This window comes from Nomascus leucogenys, chromosome 10, assembly GCF_006542625.1.
Source record: "Nomascus leucogenys isolate Asia chromosome 10, Asia_NLE_v1, whole genome shotgun sequence".
NCBI lineage: Eukaryota > Metazoa > Chordata > Mammalia > Primates > Hylobatidae > Nomascus > Nomascus leucogenys.
Genome location: NC_044390.1, coordinates 59,125,498 through 59,151,985, shown reverse-complemented (window position 1 = coordinate 59,151,985; position 26,488 = coordinate 59,125,498). Strand labels below are relative to the sequence as shown.

General features: G+C 43.9%; 1 protein-coding gene across 1 annotated transcript; it reads left to right on the top strand.

Annotated features, from left to right (window-relative positions):
• Nucleotides 1–267: 267 nt before the first annotated feature.
• Nucleotides 268–15,455, top strand: LOC100607194 (zinc finger protein 700). Its single transcript, XM_003275771.4, has 4 exons — nucleotides 268–477; nucleotides 11,873–11,999; nucleotides 12,206–12,266; nucleotides 12,958–15,455. Exons 1-4 carry the CDS (start codon nucleotides 415–417, stop codon nucleotides 14,933–14,935), a joined length of 2,229 nt encoding a protein of 742 aa, XP_003275819.1. The 5' UTR covers nucleotides 268–414; the 3' UTR covers nucleotides 14,936–15,455.
• The last annotated feature ends 11,033 nt before the right edge of the window (nucleotides 15,456–26,488 follow it).

The following is a 26,488-nucleotide window of genomic DNA, read 5'->3' as shown; positions in this document are numbered from 1 at the left end:
ACTCCTGTGACCCCGTGCAGAACGAAGGAGTAGGGACAGTCCCTTGAGTGAGGATGATGCTAGTGTTCTCTTCTATCAATAGCAAGTTTGGCTGAAATGCAAATAACCAATAACCAGAGTGCAGAAAGCAGCTCGTCCTTAGAGAAGCTGTGGCTAGAATCCGTCCGTCTGGCTCTGCGGGGCCTGATACCCAGGGCTTCAGCTGTCACTCAGATGTGGGGGGCGGGACCTAGCATTTCATCCAATCAGAGGTGCTGGGGCGTTGCCCTTCCCACAGTTCATCCGGAAATGGAAGGGGTCTTATTCCTGCCCTCACCTTCGTCGCTGAGCGGGCGGCTGTTGTGATCTGGTCTGTCCAGCCCGAGAGGGACCTGGTGCCTCTACCCAGGCTTCTGTCGCTCTGTCGCCTGCGCTATGCCCTGCTGTAGTCACAGGAGCTGTAGAAAGGACCCCGGGACATCTGAAAGCCGGGAAATGGTGCGTGTGCGGGGCCGGGTGTCGTGAGACGGGGGAGGGGCTGCCTGGAACAGGCGGGAACCGGCTGTGGCGGGACCCGGGCCTTCCTGCGGGCGACTCCGGGGTCTGGAACCGAGTCCTCCTTGAGCAGCTCGGCCCTCAGTCCCCTTGGCCGCTGGACGGGGCTGGCCCGGCAGCCAGGACCCGGGCGTCCTGTCCCGTCCCTGCGCGGCGACTGAGGCCCCGGCCCCGGAGCCCTCTCTGGGCAGTTACGCGCCCGCAGCCCCACGTCTCCCCAGATTGTGCGGAAGCAACGGGAGGGTCATGGGGGCATCCTGACTCGGGTGTGGGGTTCGTGCGTGGGAGGAGCAGTGGTCTGTGGGGCCCCCAGTCCCCACTTTCTCCTGTTAAAAATTAAACTGAGGTACGTTAACAATTAAAGAGTTCATTTGAGCAAACAGCGATTCACGAATGAGAAACACCCAGTCCTGGCTTGTGGTTTGTCAACGGAAAAAGCCCAACTATGTAAAATAAAGAAGTTTATTCAGAGCCGAATAGGAGAGACCTTGGCCGAGGGAAAAACAACCCCAAGCAGCCTGGAGTAAGTGGTCCCGAGGCGGCTCAAGACAGTTTGGTTTTATTCATTTCAGAGAGACAGGAATTGCAGGGAAAATCATGAATCAGTGCCTGAAAGGTGTAAGTTCCATTGGCAGAAAAGGTGGGACCTGTGGAAGGGGGCTTAGAAGGCACAGGTGGTTGAGGGATTCTGTAGGTGGCAGTTGGTTGAGAGTGTTGAACTCTTTGTCTAAAGTTTGGAGGAGGTAGGAAGGAATGCTGAAGGAAGGGAGTCTGTTATCTGCCACTTGATTCCATCCCAGCCAGAAAACAGTCCTGTTTCTCGAGATTTTATTAATTCTAAGGTGTGAGTTTACTTTTGCCTCGTGTGGCCTTAGGTCTTGTTTGTAAGTTAGTATCTTCTTGCCACAAGGAGTCTGTTTTTCCATTCTGATGATATCTATTTTTACATGAATGTGCGTCAGTTGCTGCATCTAAACTCCTAAAGGGAGAGGGTATAAGGAGACCTGTCTCACCTCCCATCCTGTCATACAGAGACACTCAATTTTCAGGGTTTTTTGGGGGTCCCCTTGGCCAAGAGCCGGTCACTTCACTTAGCTGGGAAGGCACCTTGTTTTTGTTTTTGTTTGAGAGTCTCCTTCTGTTGCCCAGACTGGAGTGCAATGGCCTGATCTTGGCTCACTGCAACCTCCGCCTTCCGGGTTCAAGCTATTCTCCTGCCCCAGCCTCCTGAGTAGCTGGGATTACAGGCATGCACCACTATGCCCTCCTAATTTTTGTATTTTTAGTAGAGATGGGGGTTTCACCATGTTGGCCAGGCTGGTCTCGAACACCTGACCTCAAGTGATCCACCCACCTCAGCCTCCCAAAGTGCTGGGATTACAGATGTGAGCCATCTCGCCAGGCCAGAGGTATGCTTTTATTTTTAGTTTACCAGTTTAGGGGTAGGCTTTTATAAGTTATGTGACAAACCAGATAAATGCTTGATTGGTTGCAGAGATGCAGTTGCCTTATTTGGACTTGTCACTCCGAAATAATCGAAAGGTCAAGATTTCAGTTGGAAGAGTTTATTCAAGTGGAAAGATAGCAGTGGCCCACTTGGGAAAAACACAGACTCTAGGGAAATAGACTCAGTACGTGGTGGCGGGCGCCTGTAGTCCCAGCTACTCGGAGAGGCTGAGGCAGGAGAATGGCGTGAACCTGGGAGGCAGAGCTTGCAGTGAGCCGAGATCGCGCCACTGCACTCCAGCCTGGGTGACAGAGCGAGACTCCGTCTCAAAAAAAAAAAAAAAGAGACAGGGTCTCATACACTCCAGCTCAAGTGATCCTCCCACCTCAGCTTCCCAAAGTGCTGGGATTCCACTTGTGAGCCATCATGTCCGGCCACTCATTTTCTTTCATCACTGAGTAACATTACATTGGATGGGTGTTACCATAGTTTTTTTCAGTATTCACCTATTGAAAGGCTCATCTTGAGCCTGTTGTGATGCCTCATCCCTGAATTCCCAGCTACATGGGAGATGGAGGTGAGAAGACTGCTTGAGGCCGGGAGTTAGAGAACAGCCTGGTAGATACAGTGTGAGACCTCGTCTGTTTTTTTTTTTTAGAAAGACTCACCTTGTTTGAGTCTAGTTTTGGGCAGTTAAGAGTAAGGCTGCTAAAAACGTTTGTGGGAGGACTTTTGTGTGGACATCAGTTTTCAGTTCATTTGGGTCAATATTGTAGGAATGAGACTACTGAATCAGTAAGACCAGGCTATTTTCTTCAGACCTCCGCAGACTGTCTTCCAAATTGGCTGTAGAATTTTCCATTCACATTGATAGTGAATGAGTGTTCACTGTCATTGGCATTAGGAAGTGTCAGTGTTTTGGATTTTAGCTATTCCACCAGGTATCTGCTGCTGACTCATGCTGACTCATTGTTTTCTTTTTTTCTTTTTTTTTTTTTTTTTTTTTTTTTTTTTTTTTTTTGAGACGCAGTTTCGCTCTTGTTTCCCAGGCTGGAGTGCAATGGCACAATCTCAGTTCACTGCAGCCTCTGCCTCCTGAGTTCAGACGATTCTCCTGACTCAGCCTCCGGAGTATCTGGGATTACAGGCATGCGCTGCCTCGCCTGGCCAACTTTTGTATTATTAGTAGAGATGAGGTTTTACCATGTTGACCAGGCAGGTCTCAAACTCCTGACTACCTCAGGTCATCCACCCACCTCAGCCTCCCTGTGTGCCGGATTAAGGCATGAGACACTGTGCCCGGCCTGTTTTCATTTTGCTCTTTAATGACACATAATATAGATCATCCTGTCATGTTTGTTTGCCATAATTTACTTTGTTTCTGACCCATATTTCTTTATGGGGAGGTATACTTGGAAAGATCTTGCTTTTTTTTTTTTGTTTTGAGACTGTGTCTGGCTCTGTCGCCCAGTCTGGAGTGCAGTGGTGTAATCTCAGCTCACTGCAACATCTGCCTCCCAGGTTCAAGTGATTCTTCTGCCTCAGAAGTAGGTAGGATTATAGGCTTACGTCACCAGGCCCAGCTAATTTTTGTATTTTTACTTGAGACTGGGTTTCACCATGTTAGGCTGGTCTCGAACTGACCTCGATGATCCACCCGCCTCAGCCTCTCAAAGTGCTGGGATTACAGGCATGAGCCACCGTTCCTGGCTTTTTGCTTCTTTTTTGATTAGTGGGTTTTTTTCTTATAGAATTTTAGGAGTTCTTCATACCTTTTGGACACCAGTCCTTCACCAGATAGGTGTTCTGCCAATATTTTGTTCCAGTCTGTCACCTGTCTTTTTATTCTGTTAACAAAGTCATTTCCAAAACAGACCATTTTACTTTGTTTGTTTTGTCTTTTAATTATACTTTAAGTTCTAGGGTACATGTGCACAACGTGCAGGTTTGATACATAGGTATAACATGTGCCATGTTGGTTTGTTGCACCCATCAACTCGTCATTTACATTAGGTATTTCTCCTAATGCTATCCTTCCCCCAGCCCTCCACCCCCTGACAGGCCCCGGTGTATGATGTTCCCTGCCCTGTGTCCAAGTGGTCTCATTGTTCACTTCCCACCTATGAGTGAGAATATGCGGTGTTTGGTTTTCTGTTCTTGTGATAGTTTGCTGAGAATGATGGTTTCCAGCTTCATCCATGTCCCTGCAAAGGACATGAACTCATCCTTTTGTATGGCTGCATAGTATTCCATGGTGTATGTGTGCTACATTTTCTTAGTCCAGTCTATCATTGATGGACATTTGGGTTGGTTCCAAGTCTTTGCTATTGTGAATAGTGCCGCAATAAACATACGTGTGCATGTGTCTTTATAGCAGCATGATTTATAATCCTTTGGGTATATACCCAGTAATGGGATGGCTGGGTCAAATGGTATTTCTAGTTCTAGATCCTTGAGGAATCACCACACTGTCTTCCCCAATGGTCGAACTAATTCACACTCCTACCAACAGTGTAAAAGTGTTCCTGTTTCTCCACATCTTCTCCAGCATCTGTTGTTTCCTGACTTTTTAATGATTGCCATTCTAACTGGCGTGAGATGGTATCTCGTTGTGGTTTTGATTTGCATTTCTCTGATGACCAGTGATGATGAGCATTTTTTCATGTGTCTGTTGGTGGCATAGATGTCTTCTTTTGAGAAATGTCTGTTCATGTCCTTTGCCCACTTTTTGATGGGGTTTTTTGTTTTTTTCTTGTAAATTTGTTTGAGTTCTTTGTAGATTCTGGATATTAGCCCTTTGTCAGATGGGTAGACTGCAAAAATTTTCTCTCATTCTGTAGGTTGCCTGTTCACTCTGATGGTAGTTTCTTTTGCTGTGCAGAAGCTCTTTAGTTTAATTAGATCCCATTTGTCAATTTTGGCTTTTGTTGCCATTGCTTTTGGTGTTTTAGTCATGAAGTCCTTTCCCATGCCTATGTCCTGAATGGTATTGCCTAGGTTTTCTTCTGGGGTTTTTATGGTTTTAGGTCTAACATTTAAGTCTTTAATCCATCTTGAATTAATTTTTGTATAAGGTGTAAGGAAGGGAACCAGTTTCAGCTTTCTATGTATGGCTAGCCAGCTTTCCCAGCACCATTTATTAAATAGGGAATCCTTTCCTCATTTCTTGTTTTTGTCAGATTTGTCAAAGATCAGATGGTTGTATATGTGTGGTGTTATTTCTGAGGCCTTTGTTATGTTCCATTGGTCTATATATCTGTTTTGGTACCAGTACTGACAGTTTTACTTTGAAGTCTAATTTCTCGATTTTCTCATTCACAGATCATGCTTTTTGTGTTGTGTGTGAAACCTTATTGCCAAATCCAAGGTTGTCTTGGTTTTCACAACTGTTATGTTCTAGAAGTTGTGTTTTGCATTTTCCATTTAAGTAAATGATTAATTAGGAGGTAGTTTTGTAAAAGGTGAAGTTCTGTGTCTAATTCATTTCTTTGCATTTGCTAATCCAGGTGTTTCAGTACCATTTGTTGTGTGCCACCATGTCTAATTATTTGTTTTATTATAGAGACAGGGTTTCCCTATGTTGCCCCTGCTGGTCTCAAATGACCTGTGTGCCTTGGCCTCTGGTTTTGAATTTTTAATACATGTCTTTATAGTAGATTTTTCTTTTCTTTTTTTTTTTTTTTTTTTTTTTTTTTGAGACAGAGTCTCGCTCTGTCACCCAGGCTGGAGTGCAGTGGCGCCATCTCGGCTCACTGCAACCTCTGCCTCCCGGATTCATGCCACTCTCCTGCCTCAGCCTCCCAAGTAGCTGAGACTACAGGTGCCTACCACCACGCTCGGCTAATTTTTTGTATTTTTAGTAGAGACAGGGTTTCATCGTGTTAGCCAGGATAGTCTCGATCTCCTGACCTCATGATCCGCCTACCTCAGCCTCCCAAAGTGCTGGGATCACAGGCGTGAGCCACTGCGCTTGGCCTATAGTAGATTTTTCTATGTTCCTTGTGCCTCTCTTGTCATCTTATGGAATCTTCTCTTGTATAGTTTAATGAGTGTTTTTAATCATCAGGAGATATTAACCCATTTATGCAGGAGGTTGCGATTTTTCGAACTGCAGATGTGTGAAAAATCAGACTTTGGCGGTAACCTTGAATGGTGGGATATAAATAACTCCCACATGCTTAGCGTTCCAAAAATGGGACACTACACATAAATGGGCTAAGGCTTGTCAGATGCCTTTTCTGCCTCTATTTATTCATTCTTGTGGTTTTTTGTTTGTTTGTTCAGAGACGGAGTCTCACTCTGTCATCCAGGCTGGAGTGCAGTGGCGCAATCTCGGCTCACTGCAACCTCCATCTCCCAGGTTCAAATGATTCTCCCGCCTCAGCTTCCCAAGTTAACAAGGACTACAGGTACACACCACCATGCCTGGCTGATTTTTTTTTTTATTATTATATTTTAAGTTCTAGGGTACAAAATGGGCAGGTTTGTTACACATGTATACATGTGACACGTTGGTGTGCTGCACCCATTAACTCGTCATTTACATTAGGTATATCTCTTTATGCTATCCCTCTCCCTTCCCCCCACCCCATGACAGGCCCCAGTGTGTGATGTTCCCCTCCCTGTGTCCAAGTGTTCTCATTGTTCAGTTCCCACCTATGAGTGAGAACATGAGGTGTTTGGTTTTCTGTCCTTGTGATGGTTTGCTCAGAATGATGGTTTCCAGCTTCATCCATGTCCCTACAAAGGACATGAACTCATCCTTTTGTATGGCTGCATAGTATTCCATGATGTATGTGTGCCACATTTTCTTAATCCAGTCTGTCATTGATGGACATTTGGGTTGGTTCCAAGTCTTTACTATTGTGAATAGTGCCGCAATAAACATACGTGTGCATATGTCTTTATAGCAGCATGATTTATAATCCTTTGGGTATATACCCAGTAATGGGATGGCTGGGTCAAATGGTATTTCTAGTTCTAGATCCTTGAGGAATCACCACACTGTCTTCCACAATGGTCAAACTAGTTTACAGTCCCACCAACAGTGTGAAAGTGTTCCTATTTCTCCACATCCTCTCCAGCACCTGTTGTTTCCTAACTTTTTAATGATCGCCATTCTAACTGGTGTGAGATGGTATCTCATTGTGGTTTTGATTTGCATTTCTCTGATGACCAGTGATGATGAGCATTTTTTCATGTGTTTGTTGGCTGCATAAATGTCTTCTTTTGAGAAGTGTCTGTTCATATCCTTTGCCCACTTTTTGATTGTGTTGTTTGAATTTTTCTTGTAAATTTGTTTGAGTTCTTTGTAGATGCTGGATATTAGCCCTTTGTCAGATGGGTAGATTGCAAAAATTTTCTCTCATTCTGTAGGTTGCCTGTTCACTCTGATGGTAGTTTTCTTTTGCTGTGCAGAAGCTCTTTAGTTTAATTAGATCCCATTTGTCAATTTTGGCTTTTGTTGCCATTGCTTTTGGTGTTTTAGTCATGAAGTCCTTTCCCATGCCTATGTCCTGAATGGTATTGCCTAGGTTTTCTTCTGGGGTTTTTATGGTTTTAGGTCTAACATTTAAGTCTTCAATCCATCTTGAATTAATTTTTGTATAAGGTGTAAGGAAGGGATCCAGTTTCAGCTTTCTACATATGGCTAGCCAGTTTTCCCAGCACCATTTATTAAACAGGGAATCCTTTCCTCATTTCTTGTTTCTGTCAGATTTGTCAAAGATTAGTTGGTTGTAGATGTGTGGTATTATTTCTGAGGGCTCTTTTCTGTTCCACTGGTCCACATATCTGTTTTGGTACCAGTACCATGCTGTTGCGGCTGGCTAATTTTTATATTTTTAGTAGAGATGGAGTTCCACCATGTTGGCCAGGCTGGTCTCAAACTGCTGGCCTCCATAATTGCACCTGCCTTGGCCTCCCAAAGTACTGGAATTACAGGCATGAGTCACCATGCCTGGCTGCTACCATGATTTATTATCATTGCTTATTGTAAAACAAAACTTAAAACTTATCAGCTTAAGGAATTTTACACGTACACTTGAGATAGTTTGACAAATCTACGTAAGTTCTATAAGATGAATTTTATTGTATTTTGCTTATCGCAATTATCCTGAGGTTTCATGCATGTTGTAGTATGCAACAAGATGTTCTTTTCTTTTCTTTTTTTTTTTTTTTTTGAGACAGCAGCAGGCTGGAGTTCAATGGCACAATCTTGGCTCACCACAACCTCTGTTGTTTAATCTTATTTCAAAGACTGTGATCATGGGAGGCTCAGATGGGTTATAGTATACATCAAGTCGGGCATTTCCTGGGTTACACACTTTGTACTGAGTGGTGTTATATAGGCAAGTTCCTTTTAAAGTTCCTAGGCATTCATAATAACTAGAAAACAGAAAGATTGTTTTAACTTGTTGCCCTACCTCAGTAACCTGATGAATACACTGGGAACAATCTTCCATGCAGGGAAAATCAGTTGAAGTCCTTATTGTACAAGTCCAAATTTTAAGGAGAATGAGTCCTATGATGAGTTTCCTCATGCTTTCACCACACATAGACCAGTCAGCTTCCAGATGTGACAGGAGCAGGGCTTGTCATCTTTTTCAGAGTCACTTTGCAGGGGTTTTCCAGGCTTGGTCTTGCCTCCCAGGAGCTGCAGGTTTTACACGACTGTGGTGGATCCAGGCTGGGATTCCCTCTACCTTTACGGTGGTGTGAGTGGTCTAGGGTCCCGTCCACCATGGGCATGAGCGGGCTACGTTCCAGTCCTTGATCCACACTCGATTACCTGGGGAGAAAGGGTGAACTGGGGAGAATAAGCTAATGGGGCATTTCTCATTTACCCAGGCTGAGATTGTTTGTGTAATTTTTCCTAAGGCCTGTAGCTGTTGCTGTAACTTAATTTCACCTAATTCTCAGGGAGTGCCTGGAAGTCCCCATAGTATGGAAGGAGGTCTATGATATAATATTTCATAAGGAGAATATCCTGTTTTTCTAGAAGGGGTAAATTTAATCTTAAATAATACCATAGGGAGAGCTTGTACCCACTTTAATCCTGTTTCTTGACACACTTTCTCTAAACTATTTTTGATAGTCTGATTCATTCGCTCCACCTTTCCGGAACTCTGAGGTTGGTCAGGCAGCATGCAGTATCCATGTGATCCCCAATACCTTTGCTGTCTTCTGTACCAAGTCAGCCACAAATGCCAGCCCATTATCTGAGCCAATGTGTAAGGGCATTTCAAACCTAGGAATAAGATCTTGAAGAAGCACACAGGTTACTTCACCAGCTTTCTCGGTTTGCGGTGGGTAAGCCTCCACCCACCCAGAGTATGAACACACAAGAACTAGTAAATACTTGTTATCTTCACATTTTGGCACTTCTGTGAAGTCTACCTGCAGATCTTCAAAGGGGGCTGCTCCATAAGAGTGTATGCTGGGCGGAATGGTTGGACCCTGCTTTGTATTGTGTTGTTGGCAGTTAATACATCGATGTGCCACTGTTTTGGCAAGGGCTGATAAATATGAGATGTAGAAGTACCGGCCTAACAACTTTTCAAGTGACTCCTGGCCTAGATGGGTGGTTTTATGCACAGCCAGTATGACTGCGGCTCCCAGCAGCTGTGGCACAGCTACTGTCCCATCCAGTAACCAGATCCATCCCATCCTTCTTCCATCACCTGTCCTCCCTCTGCCTAGAGAAAGTCCTTTTCTTCTTTAGAGTAAGTAGGTACAAGGTAGGCCACTGGCCTTGGCCAGGCCCCCACAGTCTGGGTTAGAACTCCAACTGCCATTTTTTTGTTTTTCTGACACAGTGTAAAAGGCTTTGTCAGATCAGGTAGCCCCAGGGCTGGGACTGACATAAGTTTTTCCTTTAACTCATGAAAGGCTCACTGTTGTTGGGATTCCCATTCAGAAGGTTCCCAGCACCCCCCTTTGTGACCCCGTATAGAGGTTTGGCCAGTACTGCAAAGTTTGGGATCCACAGTCTGCAGAACCCTACTGCTCCTAAGAATTCTCTCACCTGCCTTCTGGTTTTAGGTTGCAGTAGACTGCAGATGACCTGCTTTCTTTCTGAGCTTGATTGACCAAGCGCAAGTCCTATACTGGCCTGTAGTTCTTGGTCCCCAGCTTGGGAACAGGCAGGAGGGGAGTGTTCCATGGAGACTGACAAGGGACTATAATTCCAAAGGCTCTCAGGTGCTTGAGGTGGACCTGGATACCTTCAAGAGCTTCTCTGGGGGACTGGGTACTGTTTTTGCCTGACTGGCTGGGCCCCAGGCTTAACTTCTATAGGTACAGGGGTTTGGTTGACTGCCAGCGCTGGAGGGGTGTCTTCCGTCCACACCTTTGATCACCGCTTAGCCAGAGCTGGTCTTATCTCTTGGCCTGGCTCGGTTAAAAAAAGTCTTTATTCCTCCTCCTGGGGGACCGTACGGGCCATGATGACTCCCTTTCCGGGTAACTTTAGCTGTAAAAGAACTGTGCTTTGTAAAAGAGATGGTGGCTCTCAGCTTGCTAAGCAAGTCCCTTCCCAGAAAGGGCAAGGAGCAGTCGGGCATGTACAAGAACTGGTGAATTACTTCATGTCCCCTACAGTACAAGTCCAGGGCAAGCAGAAAGCTTGTTTTGCCGAGACTCCTGTGGCTTCGATTATATCAATAGTCTTTTTGGATAAGGGGGCGACCGGGGTGGTTACTACTGAATGTTCAGCACCAGTATCGACGAGAAACTCAATGTCCTTGTCCCTGACTGTCATCCTGACCATGGGCTCGTTAGGGGCACCTGAGCCTGGTCCTCCTTAGTCCAGTAACCCTTCTGCCAGATTAAACAAGGCCCTTTCGTCCTTGCCTGAGACCTCTGGCTTAGAGCCATTTTGTTTCTTCTTTAACTGGGGGCACTTGTCTTTCCAGTCATAGGTCGTAAATGAGCCGCCAAGGGAGGGGTTTCTCCTGCAGCTTCACATTCTCTCTTCTCTGCTGTGGGTGGTCTATGGGTGTATCTGCCCGGTGGAGGCACAGGTGCTGTGGGCTCAGGAGTGGGGAGTCTCTCTTCTGGGTAAGAGCCGGGAGCATTGCTGTGCCATTTCCTGCCATGGGTCCTCTGACATTGGGTCAGATAGAATTTTAGCAGCTGACCTCCCTTGGAGGGTGGGGAGAGATCCCTCATTGGCTATCTCTCCCTTTGCCACTAACACTGCTGCTGCCTGTCCTCTCAACCACTGTGGGGGGTCTAAAACCAGCTGTAACCAAGTGTCTATGTACAGGAACTTGTCTGGATGCCCTGGCTTACAGGTAATCTTGTGCCATACCTTTGAAATAAGGGACCTATCCAGGCTTCCTTCTGATGGCCAACCCACCTCTAATGCTGGCCAGTCTGTCTCACACAAAGTTCTAAGTTTTCCTGGAGTTATAGTAACTCCACAGTCTCCCTTAAATCCCTTTTTGAGATTTTTTTAACATAGTTCCTAGTGGGGTGGGCTTACTTTGTTTCTGACCCATGTTTCTTTCAAGACAAGACAACACTCACACTACAAGAGGGAAAGGGTAAAGGTCACTCGTGTGGCGGTACATGCCTGTAATCCCAGCTACTCAGGAGGCTGAGGCAGGAGAATCGCTTGAACCCCGATGGTGAGCCAATATCACGCCATTGTACTCCAGCCTGGGCAACAAGAGCAAAACTCTGTCTCAAAAAAAAAAAAAAAAAAAAAAAAAAAAAATTGCTTTATGGAAGAAAGTAAGTGTAGACAGAGAGAAAGGGATCTGATGACCAAAGCAGGGAATAAATGTTTGGAGTCCACGGCATCCTGAGAACTTCTTGGGAATAGAGTCTAGGCCCCCAGTGCTGTCACTCTCACCCATCCTCCTCTACACATGTGAGATGTTTCAGGACCCAGTGGCCTTTGAAGATGTGGCTGTGAACTTCACCCAGGAAGAGTGGACATTGCTGGATATTTCCCAGAAGAATCTCTTCAGGGAAGTGATGCTGGAAACTTTCAGGAACCTGACCTCTATAGGTAAGGATGACAATATTCCTTCCCTCAGTGCGTTAGCAAACCAGTGTTTCTAGCTCATGAAAGCTGTTGAGTGATTTTGAACATAGATAGGAAATACTTTGCTAAATAAATGAGGCATGGCTGCAGTAAATAATGGGCATAGAATCTAATAACTTTTTCACAATTTTATACTGCTTCAGGACTATTTTTCTGTGTCTGTATTTTAGGAAAAAAATGGAAAGACCAGAACATTGACTATGAGTACCAAAACCCCAGAAGAAGCTTCAGGTAATTTGCACTTACAAGAGAAAGCAGTGTCTCTCTGCACAATCTTAGAATATGAGAATATGTTGAAGTGAAGTAAAACAAAGAACTGAATCCAGCATCAAATTCATTTCTTCTTAGAATATTTTCTCAAAAAACATATATTTAAATGTGACTGAGGCTGAGGGCTCACTCCTGTAATCCCAATCCTTTGAGAAGTGGAGACAGGATAGCTTGAGGCCAGCAGTTCAAGAACAACCTGTGCAACATAATGAGACCACAAATCAACAACAGCAAAAAATTAGCTGGGCATTGTGGTATGCATCGGTAGTCCCAGCTACTCAGGAGGCGAAGGCAGGAGGATCACTCGAGACTTCAGGAGTTAAAGGCTGCAGTAAGCAATGATATCACTGCACTCCAGCATGGGCAACAGGACAAGAACCGGACTCAAAAGAAAAATGACATATAGTTTTTAGTAATTGTGAAATAGTTTACATGGGAATAGTATTAAGAAGCCCCTTATGAGTATTTTTTTAAACAATAGGTATGGCTGGGTCATCTTGTAGAACATGTCCAGTCACCTTCAAACGATTCGGACAGGGCAGAAAGCCTACACTTTGATGGAGAGTGTTAAAAATGCAAGTGCAATACTTGCTGATGAATATAAAATTACTTATAAACAAACCCTTCATAATGTGCTTCTCATGTTTTACAGGAGTCTCATAGAAGAGAAAGTCAACGAAATTAAAGACGACAGTCATTGTGGAGAAACTTTTACCCAGGTTCCAGATGACAGGCTGAACTTCCAGGAGAAGAAAGCTTCTCCTGAAGTAAAATCATGTGACAGCTTTGTGTGTGCAGAAGTTGGCATAGGTAACTCATCTTTTAATATCAACACAAGAGGTGACACTGGACACAAGGCATGTGAATATCAGGAATATGGACCAAAGCCATATAAGTGTCAACAACCTAAAAATAAGAAAACCTTCAGGTATCGCCCCTCCATTAGAAGACAAGAAAGGGATCACACTGGAGAGAAACCCTACGCTTGTAAAGTCTGTGGAAAAACCTTTATTTTCCATTCAAGCATTCGAAGACACATGGTAATGCACAGTGGGGATGGAACTTACAAATGTAAATTTTGTGGGAAAGGCTTCCATTCTTTCAGTTTGTATCTTATCCATGAAAGAACTCACACTGGAGAGAAACCATATGAATGTAAACAATGTGGTAAATCCTTTAGTTATTTTGCTACCCTTCAAATACATGAAAGAACTCACACTGGGGAGAAGCCTTATGAATGTAGCAAATGTGATAAAGCATTTCATAGTTCCAGTTCCTATCATAGACATGAAAGGAGTCACATGGGAGAGAAGCCTTATCAATGCAAAGAATGTGGAAAAGCATTTGCATATACCAGTTCTGTTCGTAGACATGAAAGGACACACTCTGGGAAAAAACCCTATGAATGTAAGCAATATGGGGAGGCCTTATCCTATCTTATAAGTTTTCAAACACACATAAGAATGAACTCTGGAGAAAGACCTTATAAATGTAAGATATGTGAGAAAGGCTTTTATTCTGCCAAGTCATTTCAAACACATGAAAAAACTCACACTGGAGAGAAACGCTATAAATGCAAGCAATGTGGTAAAGCCTTCAATCTTTCCAGTTCCTTTAGATATCATGAAAGGATTCACACTGGAGAGAAACCCTATGAGTGTAAGCAGTGTGGGAAAGCCTTCAGATCTGCCTCACAGCTTCGAGTGCATGGTGGGACTCACACTGGAGAGAAACCCTATGAATGTAAGGAATGTGGGAAAGCCTTCAGATCTACTTCACACCTTCGAGTGCATGGTAGGACTCATACTGGAGAGAAACCCTATGAATGTAAGGAATGTGGGAAAGCCTTCAGATATGTGAAGCACCTTCAAATTCATGAAAGGACAGAAAAACACATAAGAATGCCCTCTGGAGAAAGACCTTATAAATGTACGATATGTGGGAAAGGCTTTTATTCTGCCAAGTCATTTCAAACACATGAAAAAACTCACACTGGAGAGAAACCCTATGAATGCAACCAATGTGGTAAAGCCTTCAGATGTTGCAATTCCCTTCGATATCATGAAAGGACTCACACTGGAGAGAAACCCTATAAATGTAAGCAATGTGGGAAAGCCTTCAGATCTGCCTCACACCTTCGAATGCATGAAAGGACTCACACTGGAGAGAAACCCTATGAGTGTAAGCAATGTGGGAAAGCCTTCAGTTGTGCCTCAAACCTTCGAAAGCATGGTAGGACTCACACTGGAGAGAAACCCTATGAGTGTAAGCAATGTGGGAAAGCCTTCAGATCTGCCTCAAACCTTCAGATGCATGAAAGGACTCACACTGGAGAGAAACCCTATGAATGTAAGGAATGTGAAAAAGCGTTCTGTAAATTCTCTTCTTTTCAAATACATGAAAGGAAGCACAGAGGAGAGAAGCCCTATGAATGTAAGTATTGTGGGAATGGATTCACATCTGCCAAGATTCTTCAAGTACATGCAAGAACACACATTGGAGAGAAACACTATGAATGTAAGGAATGCGGAAAAGCATTCAATTATTTTTCTTCCTTGCATATACACGCAAGGACTCATATGGGAGAGAAACCATATGAATGTAAGGATTGTGGGAAAGCATTCAGCTAGCCTGGTTCCTTTTATGGACATGAATAGACTCACACCAGAAGGAAACGCTATGAATGCAAGCAGTGTGGCAAAGCTTTCACATTTTCCAGTTCTTTTCGATATCATGAAAGGACTCACACTGGGGAGAAACCCTATCAATGTAAGCAGTGTGGGAAAGCCTTCATTTCTTTTACTTCTTTTCAACGTCATGAAAGGACTCATATGGGAGAGAAACCCTATGAGTGTATTCTAGTTCCCTTCGATATCATGAAAGGACTTACACTGGAGTGAAACCCTATGAATGTAAGCAATGTGGGAAAGCCTTCAGATGTGCCTTGCACCTTCAACGGCATGGAAGGGTTCACACTTGGGAGAAACTCTATGAATGTAAGCAGTATGGGAAAGCCTTCAGATCTGCCAAGATTCTTTGAATACAGATAATGAATATAAACAATTAACGTTATCATAACTGTATACTAACATGTTATTCTTTTTAAATAAGAAGCTATAATAAAATATCCCATTGGTTTTATGTATTAGATCAAGCTTATAATGTTACATTATTATTATTTGGACATTGTGAGTCAGTATTACCATGTGGATAAAATGTCAGGCATCTTTTTCCTCATGGAAATTTTACTTTTCACACTGGGCGCAGTGGCTCACGCCTGTAATCCCAGCACTTTGGGAGGCCAAGGCAGACGGATCACAAGGTGAAGAGATTGATACCATTCTGACCAACGTGGTGAAACCCTGTCTCTACTAAAAATACAAAAATTAGCTGGGCATGGTGGCCCACACTGGTAGTCCCAGCTTCTCGGGAGGCTGAGGCAGGAGAATCACTTGAACCTGGGAGGCAGAGGTTGCAGTGAGCAGAGATCACACCACTGCACTCCAGCCTGGCAGCAGAGCAAGACTCCATCTCAAAAAAAAAAGAGAAATTTTACTTTTCATGCTTATGTACTTATTTTTTATCTCAACCCTAATTTTGCTGTTTTTTTTTTCATAGTCTCATTCTTTGGCCCAGGATAGAGTGCAGTGGCGCAATCTCAGCTCACTGCCACCTCTGCCTCCTAGGTTCAAGCGATTCTCCTACTTCAGCCTCCTGAGTAGCTGGGACTACAGGCATGCCCCACCTGGCCCAGCTAGTATTCGTATTTTTTAGTAGAGACGGAATTTCACGATGTTAGCCAGACTGGTCTCAAACTCTGGACCTCGTAATCTGCCCACCTCAGCTTCCTAAAATGCTAGGATTATAGACATGAGCCACTGGGCCTGGCCTCAACCCTGATTTTTCATTCACTCATTATACCAAAAGTTATCTCATATACCTCTGAGTGCCTTCTTCCCCAGAACCACCAGTGCCATACCTGCTGTCAGCAAGGGTGTAATATACTGTAGTGGTAAATATGACCACAAGTCATAAATGACTGTGGGATGTATGAGAATTACAAGTCACATTAGTAAGAAGAGAAAAATTTTGGTCATGTTTGTGACTTGAAATATGTTTTCTTTTATCACATTTAGAAATATAGTTATAAAATGTTCTCTTTTTTTGTCCTGATCCATCATGGTCACTGAGGAGCATCATCTCATATGCCTGGTGTGTGACTTGTGTCTCTCCAATGGTAAAAGACTTGGCTTTGGCTGGACACGGTGGCTCACACCTGTAATCCCAGCACACTGGGAGGCTGAGGCAGGTGGATCACCTGAGGTCAATACTTTTTTTTTTTTTTTTTTTTTGAGATGGAGTCTCGCTCTGTCGCCCAGGCTGGAGTGCAGTGGCGCGATCTCGGCTTACTGCAAGCTCCACCTCCCGGGTTCACGCCATTCTCCTGCCTCAGCCTCTCCGAGTAGCTGGGACTACAGGCGCCCGCCACTACGCCCGGCTAATTTTTTGTATTGTTAGTAGAGATGGGATTTCACCGTGGTCTCGATCTCCTGACCTCGTGATCCGCCCGCCTCGGCCTCCCAAAGTGCTGGGATTACAAGTGTGAGCCACCGCACCTGGCCACCTGAGGTCAATACTTTGAGACTAGCCTGACCAATACTATGAAACCCCATCTCTGCTAAAAATACAAAAATTAGTCGGGCGTAGTGGCATGCCCATGTAATCCTAGCTAGTCAGGAGGCTGAGACAGGAGAATCACTTGAATCTCGGGGGAGGGCAGAGGTTGCAGTGAGCCAAGATGGCGCCATTGCACTCCTGCATGGGCAACAAGAGTGGAACTCCGTCTCAAAAAAAAAGACTTGGCCTTGTGATGAGGGGAGGTAAGCTGTAGACTCTTGGACCGATTTTTGCCTTACTTATTCTCTAAAGACTGAAATATTTCCTAAAATGTATGGGCACTGTTTACTAGAAAGTACCTTAGTTAAAACATACAAATTCATTTGTGCCTTATAAAGCTATATTTTTTCAAATTGCTTTACTAAGTCATAGGAAGCTAATACAGTTGTGTAAATTGTCTAAATACAAGCTTTCTTTCTCTGATAATGTGCTGTTGATGCTAACTTGTCGACAGCCTGCTTATCTCAGCAGTGCAAAGTTAACAGCAACATGGAAAAGTAACTTTTATGTATTATGCAATGGCATAGAACAATTCAGTCACTTCCCTTAAGGTACCAATGAAGCTGCTCTTCAGAAACCTTATTTAAAAAACACTAAGGTCAAAATCCAGGCACCAAAGGATGCAACATCAATCACTGACCAAACCCTATCTGTGTGTGGAGATGACATACCCAGTCCCAGATAATGTATCCACATCAGTGAAGGGTGGAGTCATTGATTGTCAGATCACACAAAGTGACTCACAGCAGGGAAGACAGGGCAGTGGCAGAGATGGAGGCACCTGACCAGGTGCAGTGGCTCACACCTGTAATCCCAGCACTTTGCAAGGCTGAGGTGGGTGGATCATTTGAGGTCAGGAGTTCAAGACCAGCCTGGCCAACATGGTGAAACCCCGTCTCTACTAAAAATACAAAAATTAACTGGGCATCGTGGTGTGTGCCTATAATCCCAGCTACTCAGGAGGCTGAGACAGGAGAATCGCTTGAGCCTGGGAGGCAGATGTTACATTGAACTGAGATCACACCATTGCACTCTCTAGCCTGATCAACAGAGCGAGACTGCATCACAAAGAAAAAAAGAGTTGGGTGCACCTGGATCTAACCCCTGTCTCATCCTTCTGCCTTGAAGGCCAAATGCACCCTGATACTTTTCACCAAAGAGTAGAAACACCACCATTCACTTGACCCCAAATGTGACTTTCCACAGGATGCAAGCACAGTGTTGGAATGGCCAGTGACAGTGACAATAGAAGTGCAGGGTGAGGGTGATGAACAGGACACACTGGAGAGCCTGACATTGGCCTAGACTATGGGGGTGTCTTGATCTTTCACAAAGAGCCCAAGGAGCAACCCAAAGAGACACTGGAGCACAGGCCCAAAGGGTGTTCATATGCCAGGAAGGCCACTAATTTTGGAAGGCAGTGATGTTGGTGCCTGTTCGAGTACTGATCCTTTATAACATATGCTTTTCTGCATCTGGTTAAACAAGGAAATCTGCAATTTTTGACTTTCAGCATTTAGAAATAAGTTATTTTAGCAATCCACACACTCGTGGTTTATTCTGAACTAACTTGAGACAAACAGCTACAGATAGGGAATATCATGAGTATTTCCAAGACTAAAATTCTTCACGAAGTCAGTGGGACCCTCTCATGGGAGGGTTTTAAGACCCACAATCAAAAAGGTGGGGAAACATTAGAGTGGAAAGAGGGCAGAAGTTCAGGGGCCTTCCCCAGAGGCCTAACACACCCAACATTACCCTGGATGAAAACAAATACATAGCATAACACCACACACTCTTCAATGTATAACAGAGGAAATGAAATGTACTCAAAGGTAAGCTTTCAGAATTCCACTTTACACAATTAATAGGGTTTTAATATTACTCTATGTGTTGATGTTAAAGAATTATTAAATATGAACAGCATTTTCTGGTTATATATGGAAAATACCTTGATTTATGAGATATGAAAATGCTCATTTTTACATATGCATGTTTTACTTTTGTGCTTTTTTTATAAAACAAGGTGAAAAAACAGGAAAAAAATTTCAGATCAAGGAAGTTAAGCAGATTAATAGGAGAAAAGTTATACAAATTTATTTAACATGTATATATGGGAGCCTTCAGAATGAAGACCCACCCAACAATAAGACAAAAACCTATATACCATTCCAGGGTAGGAAAGAATGCAGACGTGGCATGGCCAAAAAATCCCAGGTTTGATGGGTAAGTCAGGTTTAATAGCAAGACAGATTCTGCAAGAGGAAAGGAAGGAGCTTGGCCAGCAAAGCAGACCTTGTTATGTAGATGAAGGCTCCCTCAGAATAAGTGGGAAATTCTGCTTTTCCTTCAGACTTTCATTTAGAATTTTAAGTAATAGAGACAGGATTATGCTATGTTGCCCTGGCTGCTCTCTAATTGTTTGTCTCAAGCAGTCCTCCCAGCTCAGCCTCCCAAAGTGCTGGGATTCCAGGCATGAGCCACCATGCCCAATCAGGGTTTGTCCCCTTATAAAGAATTATTCATTGCTGGGCACAGTGGCTCACATCTGTAATCCCAGCAATTTGGGAGGCCAAGGCAGGAGGATCACTTGAGCCCAGGAGCTCAAGACCAGCCACAGCAACATGACGATTCCCTCTCTCTACAAAAAAATACAAAAAATTAGCTGGATATGGTGGCACGTACCATATCCAGGAGGCTGAGGCAGAAGGATAACCGAAGCCTGGGAGGTTGATGCTGCAGTGAGCTGTGATTGTACCCCTGCGCTCCATCCTGGGCAATTGAGTGAGAGCCTTTGTTAAAAAAGAAAAAAAAAAAATTATTCACTTATTGCAGCTTCAGATTTTTTAAATGAATTGTAAATTGCATTTTCATTACAATTGGAAAGATAAGAAAATTTTGCACAGAGCCCAGATAAAGACAGATTTCAGGAAAATATCATTTGTCTTACATAGCGTTTGTTTCAAAAAAAAAATTTTTTTTTTTTGAAACAAAGTTTTACTCTTATTGCCCAGGCTGGAATGCAATGGCTCAATCTTGGCTCACTGCAACTTCTGCCTGCCAGGTTCAAGCAATTTTCCTGCCTCAGCCTCCCGAATAGCTGGGACTACAGGTGCACGCCACCATGCCTGGCTAATTTTTGTATTTTTAGTAGAGACCAGATTTCACCATATTGGGTAAGCTGGTCTCAAATTCCTGACCTTGTGATCCGCCCACCTCGGCATCTGAAAGTCCTGGGATACAGGCGTGAGATACCGTGCCCAGCCTGAAAATTCTTGTTTAATTTTTTTCTTCCTTAGAGACCATGTAGTACATTTCTTGGTCTATCCTTTTTCGTGGATGATTTCTTTTTCTTTCTTTCTTTCTTTTTTTTTTTTTTTTTTTGAGACAGGGTCTGGCTCTAGTGCCCAGGCTGGGATGTAGTGGCACAATCTCAGCTCACTGCAGCCTTCATCTTCCAGGCTTAAGCTATCCTTCCACCTCAGCCTCCCTAATAGCTGAGACCACAGGGCACGCCACCATGCCCAAAGTGCTGGGATTACAGGTGTGAGCCACCGTGCCTGGCCGTTTATGCATCATTTCTAACAGTTTCAGGGCTTAGCTTTGGGAATGCTGCTTGGGAAAAGAAGTAGGGAAAATCTTTTATTACAGCTGGAGAAAATGAATAAACTTCCACAACAAAGTATAGTAGATAAATCAGTGAATTACAAAGATTCAGAAAAATATCAGTCCTCCTTGGCAGGTTGGAGAACTTGTAACGGTGGATAACTCTTCTCTTCCTGTTATCTGTGGGGTAAGACCTGGCTGGCAACTGTTGTGATATGTTTATGTTCACGTATGGTTAATGTGTAGTATGTGCTTTGTTATGGAAATTGTAATGAAGTAATAATGTCCACCTTAATAAGATAATAAGATTCAGAGAATATGATTAAATATTGAGTTTATGTGAACACAAAGTTTGAGGGTAGCCACTGGGGAAACAGACATCCTGAAGAGTGGGGTCACTGCTCCCACTCTTAACTGGAGAAGTTAAGTCTTCACTTCTGTAGGGCAAAATGAAGATGCTTAATAGGGTTACATTTTCCATGCAAGGCCAGTGCATATATTTCAATGATTTCATTGGTTGCCGCTTGCCAAATTGCAGCTTACCAAATTTCAAGGATGATTGCGTTAACTTTTTGTAAGGAGGTGTGGTAGTGGTCTCAAAAGGATCGTACCTCTGGCACTTCTCAGTGTTTTCTAATCACTTACAGCCCAAGAACAAGGAAGAGAGTTAATCTTTTTGACATGCACACCGAAGGAGCAATTACATGGTAGTGTAAACACATTTCTCAATATGTTTATTGAGTGAAAGGGTTAGATACTTTCCCTGATGAGGGGTGATAGGTAAGTGCCTTATAATTTCCTTCCAGCCTATAATAAACCGAGTTTGAGAGATTTTGCTGGATTCTTCAAACACTGGGTATTTTCTCATTGAAACAGAGGCCTGAGTCCAGTGACTGCAAACTAAGGCCAATGAGAAACCTACAAAGAGAGGTCATTGAAAGCTCACACCTGTAATCCCAGCACTTTGGGAGGCCGAGGCAGATGGATCATCTCAGGTAAGGAGTTTGAGACCAACCTGGCCAACATGGTGAAACCCCATCTCTACTAAAAATACAAAAACTAGCCAGGTGTAGTGGTTCGAGCCTGTAATCTCAGCCATTCGGGAGGCTGAGGCATGAGAACTGCTTGAACTCAGGGGGCGGAGGCTGCAGTGAGCCGAGATCATGCCATTGCACTTCAGATTGGGTGACAGAGCGAGACTCTCTCTCCAAAAAAGTAAATAAAGCTCACCTAGTTCTTCCCATGGTGTCCCCACTGTAGGTGTTTCAGCTGCTCAAATTGACCATGGGAGGAGCGCTTTATACTGAGAGAACCTCAGATCCCTGGAAAGCTAGGGATCCACAGGCAGATACAGTACCCAGTGATGCCCTCCCCAAGTGACAGTTTTTGTCATGGAGCTTTTGCTAGATGTTTCTAGTGAAACAAATGTAGGTTTAGGTAAGAATTAACTTTTTTTTTTTTTTGAGATGGGGTCTCGGTCTGTCGCCCAGACTGGAGTGCAGTGGCACGATCTCGGCTCACCGCAACCTCCGCCTCCCAAGTTCATGCCTTTCTCCTACCTCAGCCTCCCGAGTAGCTGGGACTACAGGCGCCCGCCACCATGCCCAGTGAATTTTTTCTATATTTTTTTTAGTAGAGACGGGGTTTCACTGTGTTAGCCAGGATGAACTCGATCTCCTGACCTCGTGATCTGCCTGCTTTGGCCTCTCAAAGTGCTGGGATTACAGGCGTGAGCCACCGTGCCTGGCCAAGAAATAACTTTCAATTCTAGACCTTGAAATCAGCTTGTCATTAGGAGAGGTCATAAAAAGAGTCTAGGTACTGAACTTGCAAGTAAAAATAAAAATATTAAATAAATACATAAAGTGGGGTTGCATATAAGCCTAGAAGGGATCAGTCAAAAATTCAGGGGTGGCTGGGTGTGGTGGCTCATGCCTGTAATCCCAGCACTTTGGGAGGCTGAGATGGGCAGATCACTTGAGGTCAGGAGTTCAAGACCACCCTGGCAAGCATGGTGAAACACCATCCATACGAAAAATACAAGTATTAGCTGGGCATGGTGGCACATACCTGTAACCCCAGCTATTCTGGAGACTGAGGCATGAGAATCACTTGAAGCAGGGAGGTGGAGGTTGCAGTGAGTCAAGATCGTGCTAATGCACTCTAGCTTGGGTGACAGAACAAGACTCTATCTCAAAAAAACAAAAAAGTTCAGGGACCTGGAGGAAGGAGAGAAACTGAAGCATGCTTTGGTTAATAGATATTTCATTTTGACTGATCACTAAAGACAAAGCTTTTCGCCTAACGGTTTGTGAGGTAAATACTGCAATTTCTAGTCTGTGTCTGGTTTGTCATAGGTGACAAACGTGGCATCATCTAAGTCATCGTGGGAAGAGTGTTTCATTGCAGTAAGGTGCCCCTGCACAACATAAAGGATGGATTTCTTGAATCACAGCTATTGTCAGGATTACCCACCTACCCCCATCTCCTTTCTACACCCCTCACTCTGCCCCTATCAATGTCTTTGATTTGGCTGCTGCTGAGTTGTATCCTTCATAATAAGTGGGTAACTGTAAGTGAACTGTAGGTAGTTCTATCAAATTATGGAACCTGAGTAAGGTGTTGTACAGGACCCAGGTCTAAATGCAGTTGCTGAGAAGTACAGGTGGCCCCTGGGGCTTTGAGTGGCATCTGCCGAGTGGGGCTGTGTTGGGTGAGCCAGGAACTCATGGAGTCTCTGCTAACTCTGGGTGGTTTCTGGATTGAGTGGTTGCATAACTGCTTAGTGCTGGAGAATTGGTTGGTGTTCAGCAAGCACCACACATCTGGTGTCAGAAAAAAGACACCATAGGTCAGAACCTTCCACTGACTCACAGTGAGTGAGTGGTCTTTGGTGGGCATTGAGACCCTGGTGGAAGGACTGTGTCCACACTGTGAGGAGGGGCTACAAGGGTGTTAGTAGAAGTCCCAGAATTTTCTGACTGCTCACATTTGCCTCACACACTGCCTAGGAGTGGGCCAGCCTGGCCTGTGTCTCCACAGTCCAAGTGGTTCCTAAGCTTGGGAATGTATAACTATTGGAGTGTGGGTTTCCTTGTGAGCTGTGGGTGAGGCAGGCTGCCTACCCTGAGCTGCCTCCGTTTTGTTTCTTTTATAGAATCTTGCTACCATGGAATTGCTCTTTCTGCATGCATCTGAGAATTCATTTGTTTGTTTGTTTGCTTATTTCTTTCTTTCTTTATTTTTCAGACAGAATCTCACTCTGTCACCCAGGCTAGAGTGCAGTGGCGCGATCTCGGCTCACTGCAACCTCTGCCTCCCAGGTTCAAGCGATTCTCTTTGCTCAGCCTCCCAAGGTGCTGGGACTACAGGCACACGCCACCACACCCTGCTTGGTTTTGTGTGTGTTTTTAGTAGTGACGGGGTTTTACCATGTTGACCAGGCTGGTCTCAAAGTCCTGACCTCAAGTGATCCTCCTGCCTCGGCCTCCCAAAGTTCTGGGATTGCAGGCATGAGCCATTGCACCTGGCCACATCTGAGAATTTTATTCTATGATTTGGGTGTTAGGATTTTAATTAGCTGGTTGGAACCTTAATGAGTAGTTTGGTAACCTTTGAATAAGGAAATAGTTTTTTAATAAGCTGTTTTATGCCAAGTCAAAATAATAACAATATGAATACTCAGAGACATACCACCCCAAAAAATAAATAGGCCTTGGGCAGTTCTGGTGTGTCTCCTTGGCCTCACTTATTTTTGATATGCAAAGGTGATCAAAGTTTTGATTCTTTTTGTTATTCTTTATACCTTTGTCATCTCTTTGTCACAAAGCAGAATTTTCCCACTTTTGAATTCTCAGTAACATAATGTTACCATTAATACACCATTAGTATTATGCTGAAAGGGTGTATTTCTGGGTTTTTTTGCCTGAGCCTGTTGCAAACATGCTGCTCTGTGAAGTTGTGGGTCATGTAATTGATTCTCTTATTCCCCTGCTTAATGGGACTTGAGTTGGTTCAAGTCTGTCTTTTGATCTTATTGACAGTACTCTTCTTGTTTTTGTCCCTAATTGGAAATAATTGCTGGCTTGTAGATTATGGATAAATTCAAATTTACTACGAAATGTTGATAGAGTATGAATGTAACTTCTGAATTAACCATCTCACCTTTCATGAACGTGTCTTTATTCTTGTGATTTGTCAATACTTTGAATTATCTAACTCACTTGTTGTTGCCCATCTGCTCTTAAGTAGAATCTCTGTATGATTATGTATTTTTTTACTGGTTGCCATTGGTTGAGCATTTTTCCTATATGATCTTTCATTTTCTTTGTAGCAGTTTCCAGTCATCCTCTTACATTTGACTAATTTGTAGTTATTTTTTTCTTGTTTTTTTTTTTTTTTTTTTTAGACAGAGTTTGGCTCTGTTGCCCAGGCTGGAGTGCAGTGGCGTGATCTCACCTCACTGCAACCTCTGCCTCCTAGGTTCAAATAATTCTTGTGCCTCAGCCTCCCGGGGCGCACACCACCACCCCCTGCCAATTTTTGTATTTTTAGTAGAGATGGGGTTTCACGATGTTGGCCAGGATGGTCTCAATCTCTTGAGCTCGTGATCTGCCTGCCTTGGCCTCCCAAAGTGCTGGGATTACAGGCGTGAGCCACGGCGCCCATCTCTTGTTTTCTTATTTTTAATTTGAGACAACCTTGCTCTGTAGCCCAGCTGGAGTGCAGGGGTGTGGCCACTCACTGCCCACTGCAGCATTAAGCCCCTAGGCTTGAGCAATCCTCTCACCTCAGCTTTCTGCCCAGCTAATTTTTTAAAGTTTTTTGTAGAGACAGGGGCCTCAGTGTTTTGCCCAGGCTGGTCTCGAACTCCTGGGCTCGATCAATCCTCCTGCCTCGGCCTCCCAAGGTGCTGGAATTGCAGACGTGATCCACCACGCTCAGCAATGAGGGTTTTTTTTTTTAAACCAAGATATCCGTACATGTTTCTGACAAATATTTTATTTAAAATCTTTAACAACTGCATACTACGAGAGGTTATTCTGTTTTTCATTTTCATTATGACTACTTGTTTTTCTTTCTTATTCTTATTTTTTACCTAGATAATTAAAATAATTTACCATGAAGTGGCCCTGGCATGCATTTTGCTCCTTCATGCAATCATACAGCTACCTCGATGTCTCTTCTCTCTGCCATTCTGAAATTGGACCTCACTCCTTGACTCTTACTCCCCATCTGCTATGTGATTAAGTCCTGTCTGATTACATCGTCTCCAAAGCCTCTTTTATAGACTTCCATTTGCCCCTTGGTGTGTCTTGCATTTACTCTCCTCAAAATATATACTTAGAGGCCGGGTGCAGTGGCTTATGCCTGTAATCCCAGTACTTTGGGAGGCCGAGGCAGGAGGATCCCTTGAGCCTAGGAGTTTAAAACCAGCCTGCGCCACAGAGGGAGTCCCTGTCTCAAAAACAAAATTTATACATACAAGCCCTAAACCCCAACAGGGTCATATTTGGACACGAACCTTTTAGGATATCACATAACATTTATAAATGAGGGCCCTCATAATGGGATTAGTAAGAAGAGAGAGAACTCTGTCTCTCCAGCATGTGAGGACAAAGCAAGAAGGCATCTAGCTGCAAGCCAGGAAGATAGCCTTCACTAGGAACAAAATTGCTGGCAGCAAGATTTTGGATTTTCCAAGCTCCAGAACTGTGAGAAACAAATTTATGCTGTTTAAGAAACTGAGTCCATGGTATTTTGTTATACTAGCCTGAGCTAAGTCACCCCAAGAGTCCTCCCATTAACCATATACTATCATACAAGTGCTGCATTTGGATCTACCTGGAATGTCTCCAAATATTCTACTTTTCCTCTTGGACCCATTGTGAGAATAGGTG

Excerpts from the sequence above, each read along its gene's own strand:
- LOC100607194 (XM_003275771.4), top strand. The coding sequence starts at position 415 with ATGCCCTGCTGTAGTCACAGGAGCTGTAGAAAGGACCCCGGGACATCT. Across the intron at positions 478-11,872 it reads CATCTGAAAGCCGGGAAATG|GACCCAGTGGCCTTTGAAGA; the intron begins GTGCGTGTGCGG and ends GAGATGTTTCAG. Across the intron at positions 12,000-12,205 it reads CAGGAACCTGACCTCTATAG|GAAAAAAATGGAAAGACCAG; the intron begins GTAAGGATGACA and ends TCTGTATTTTAG.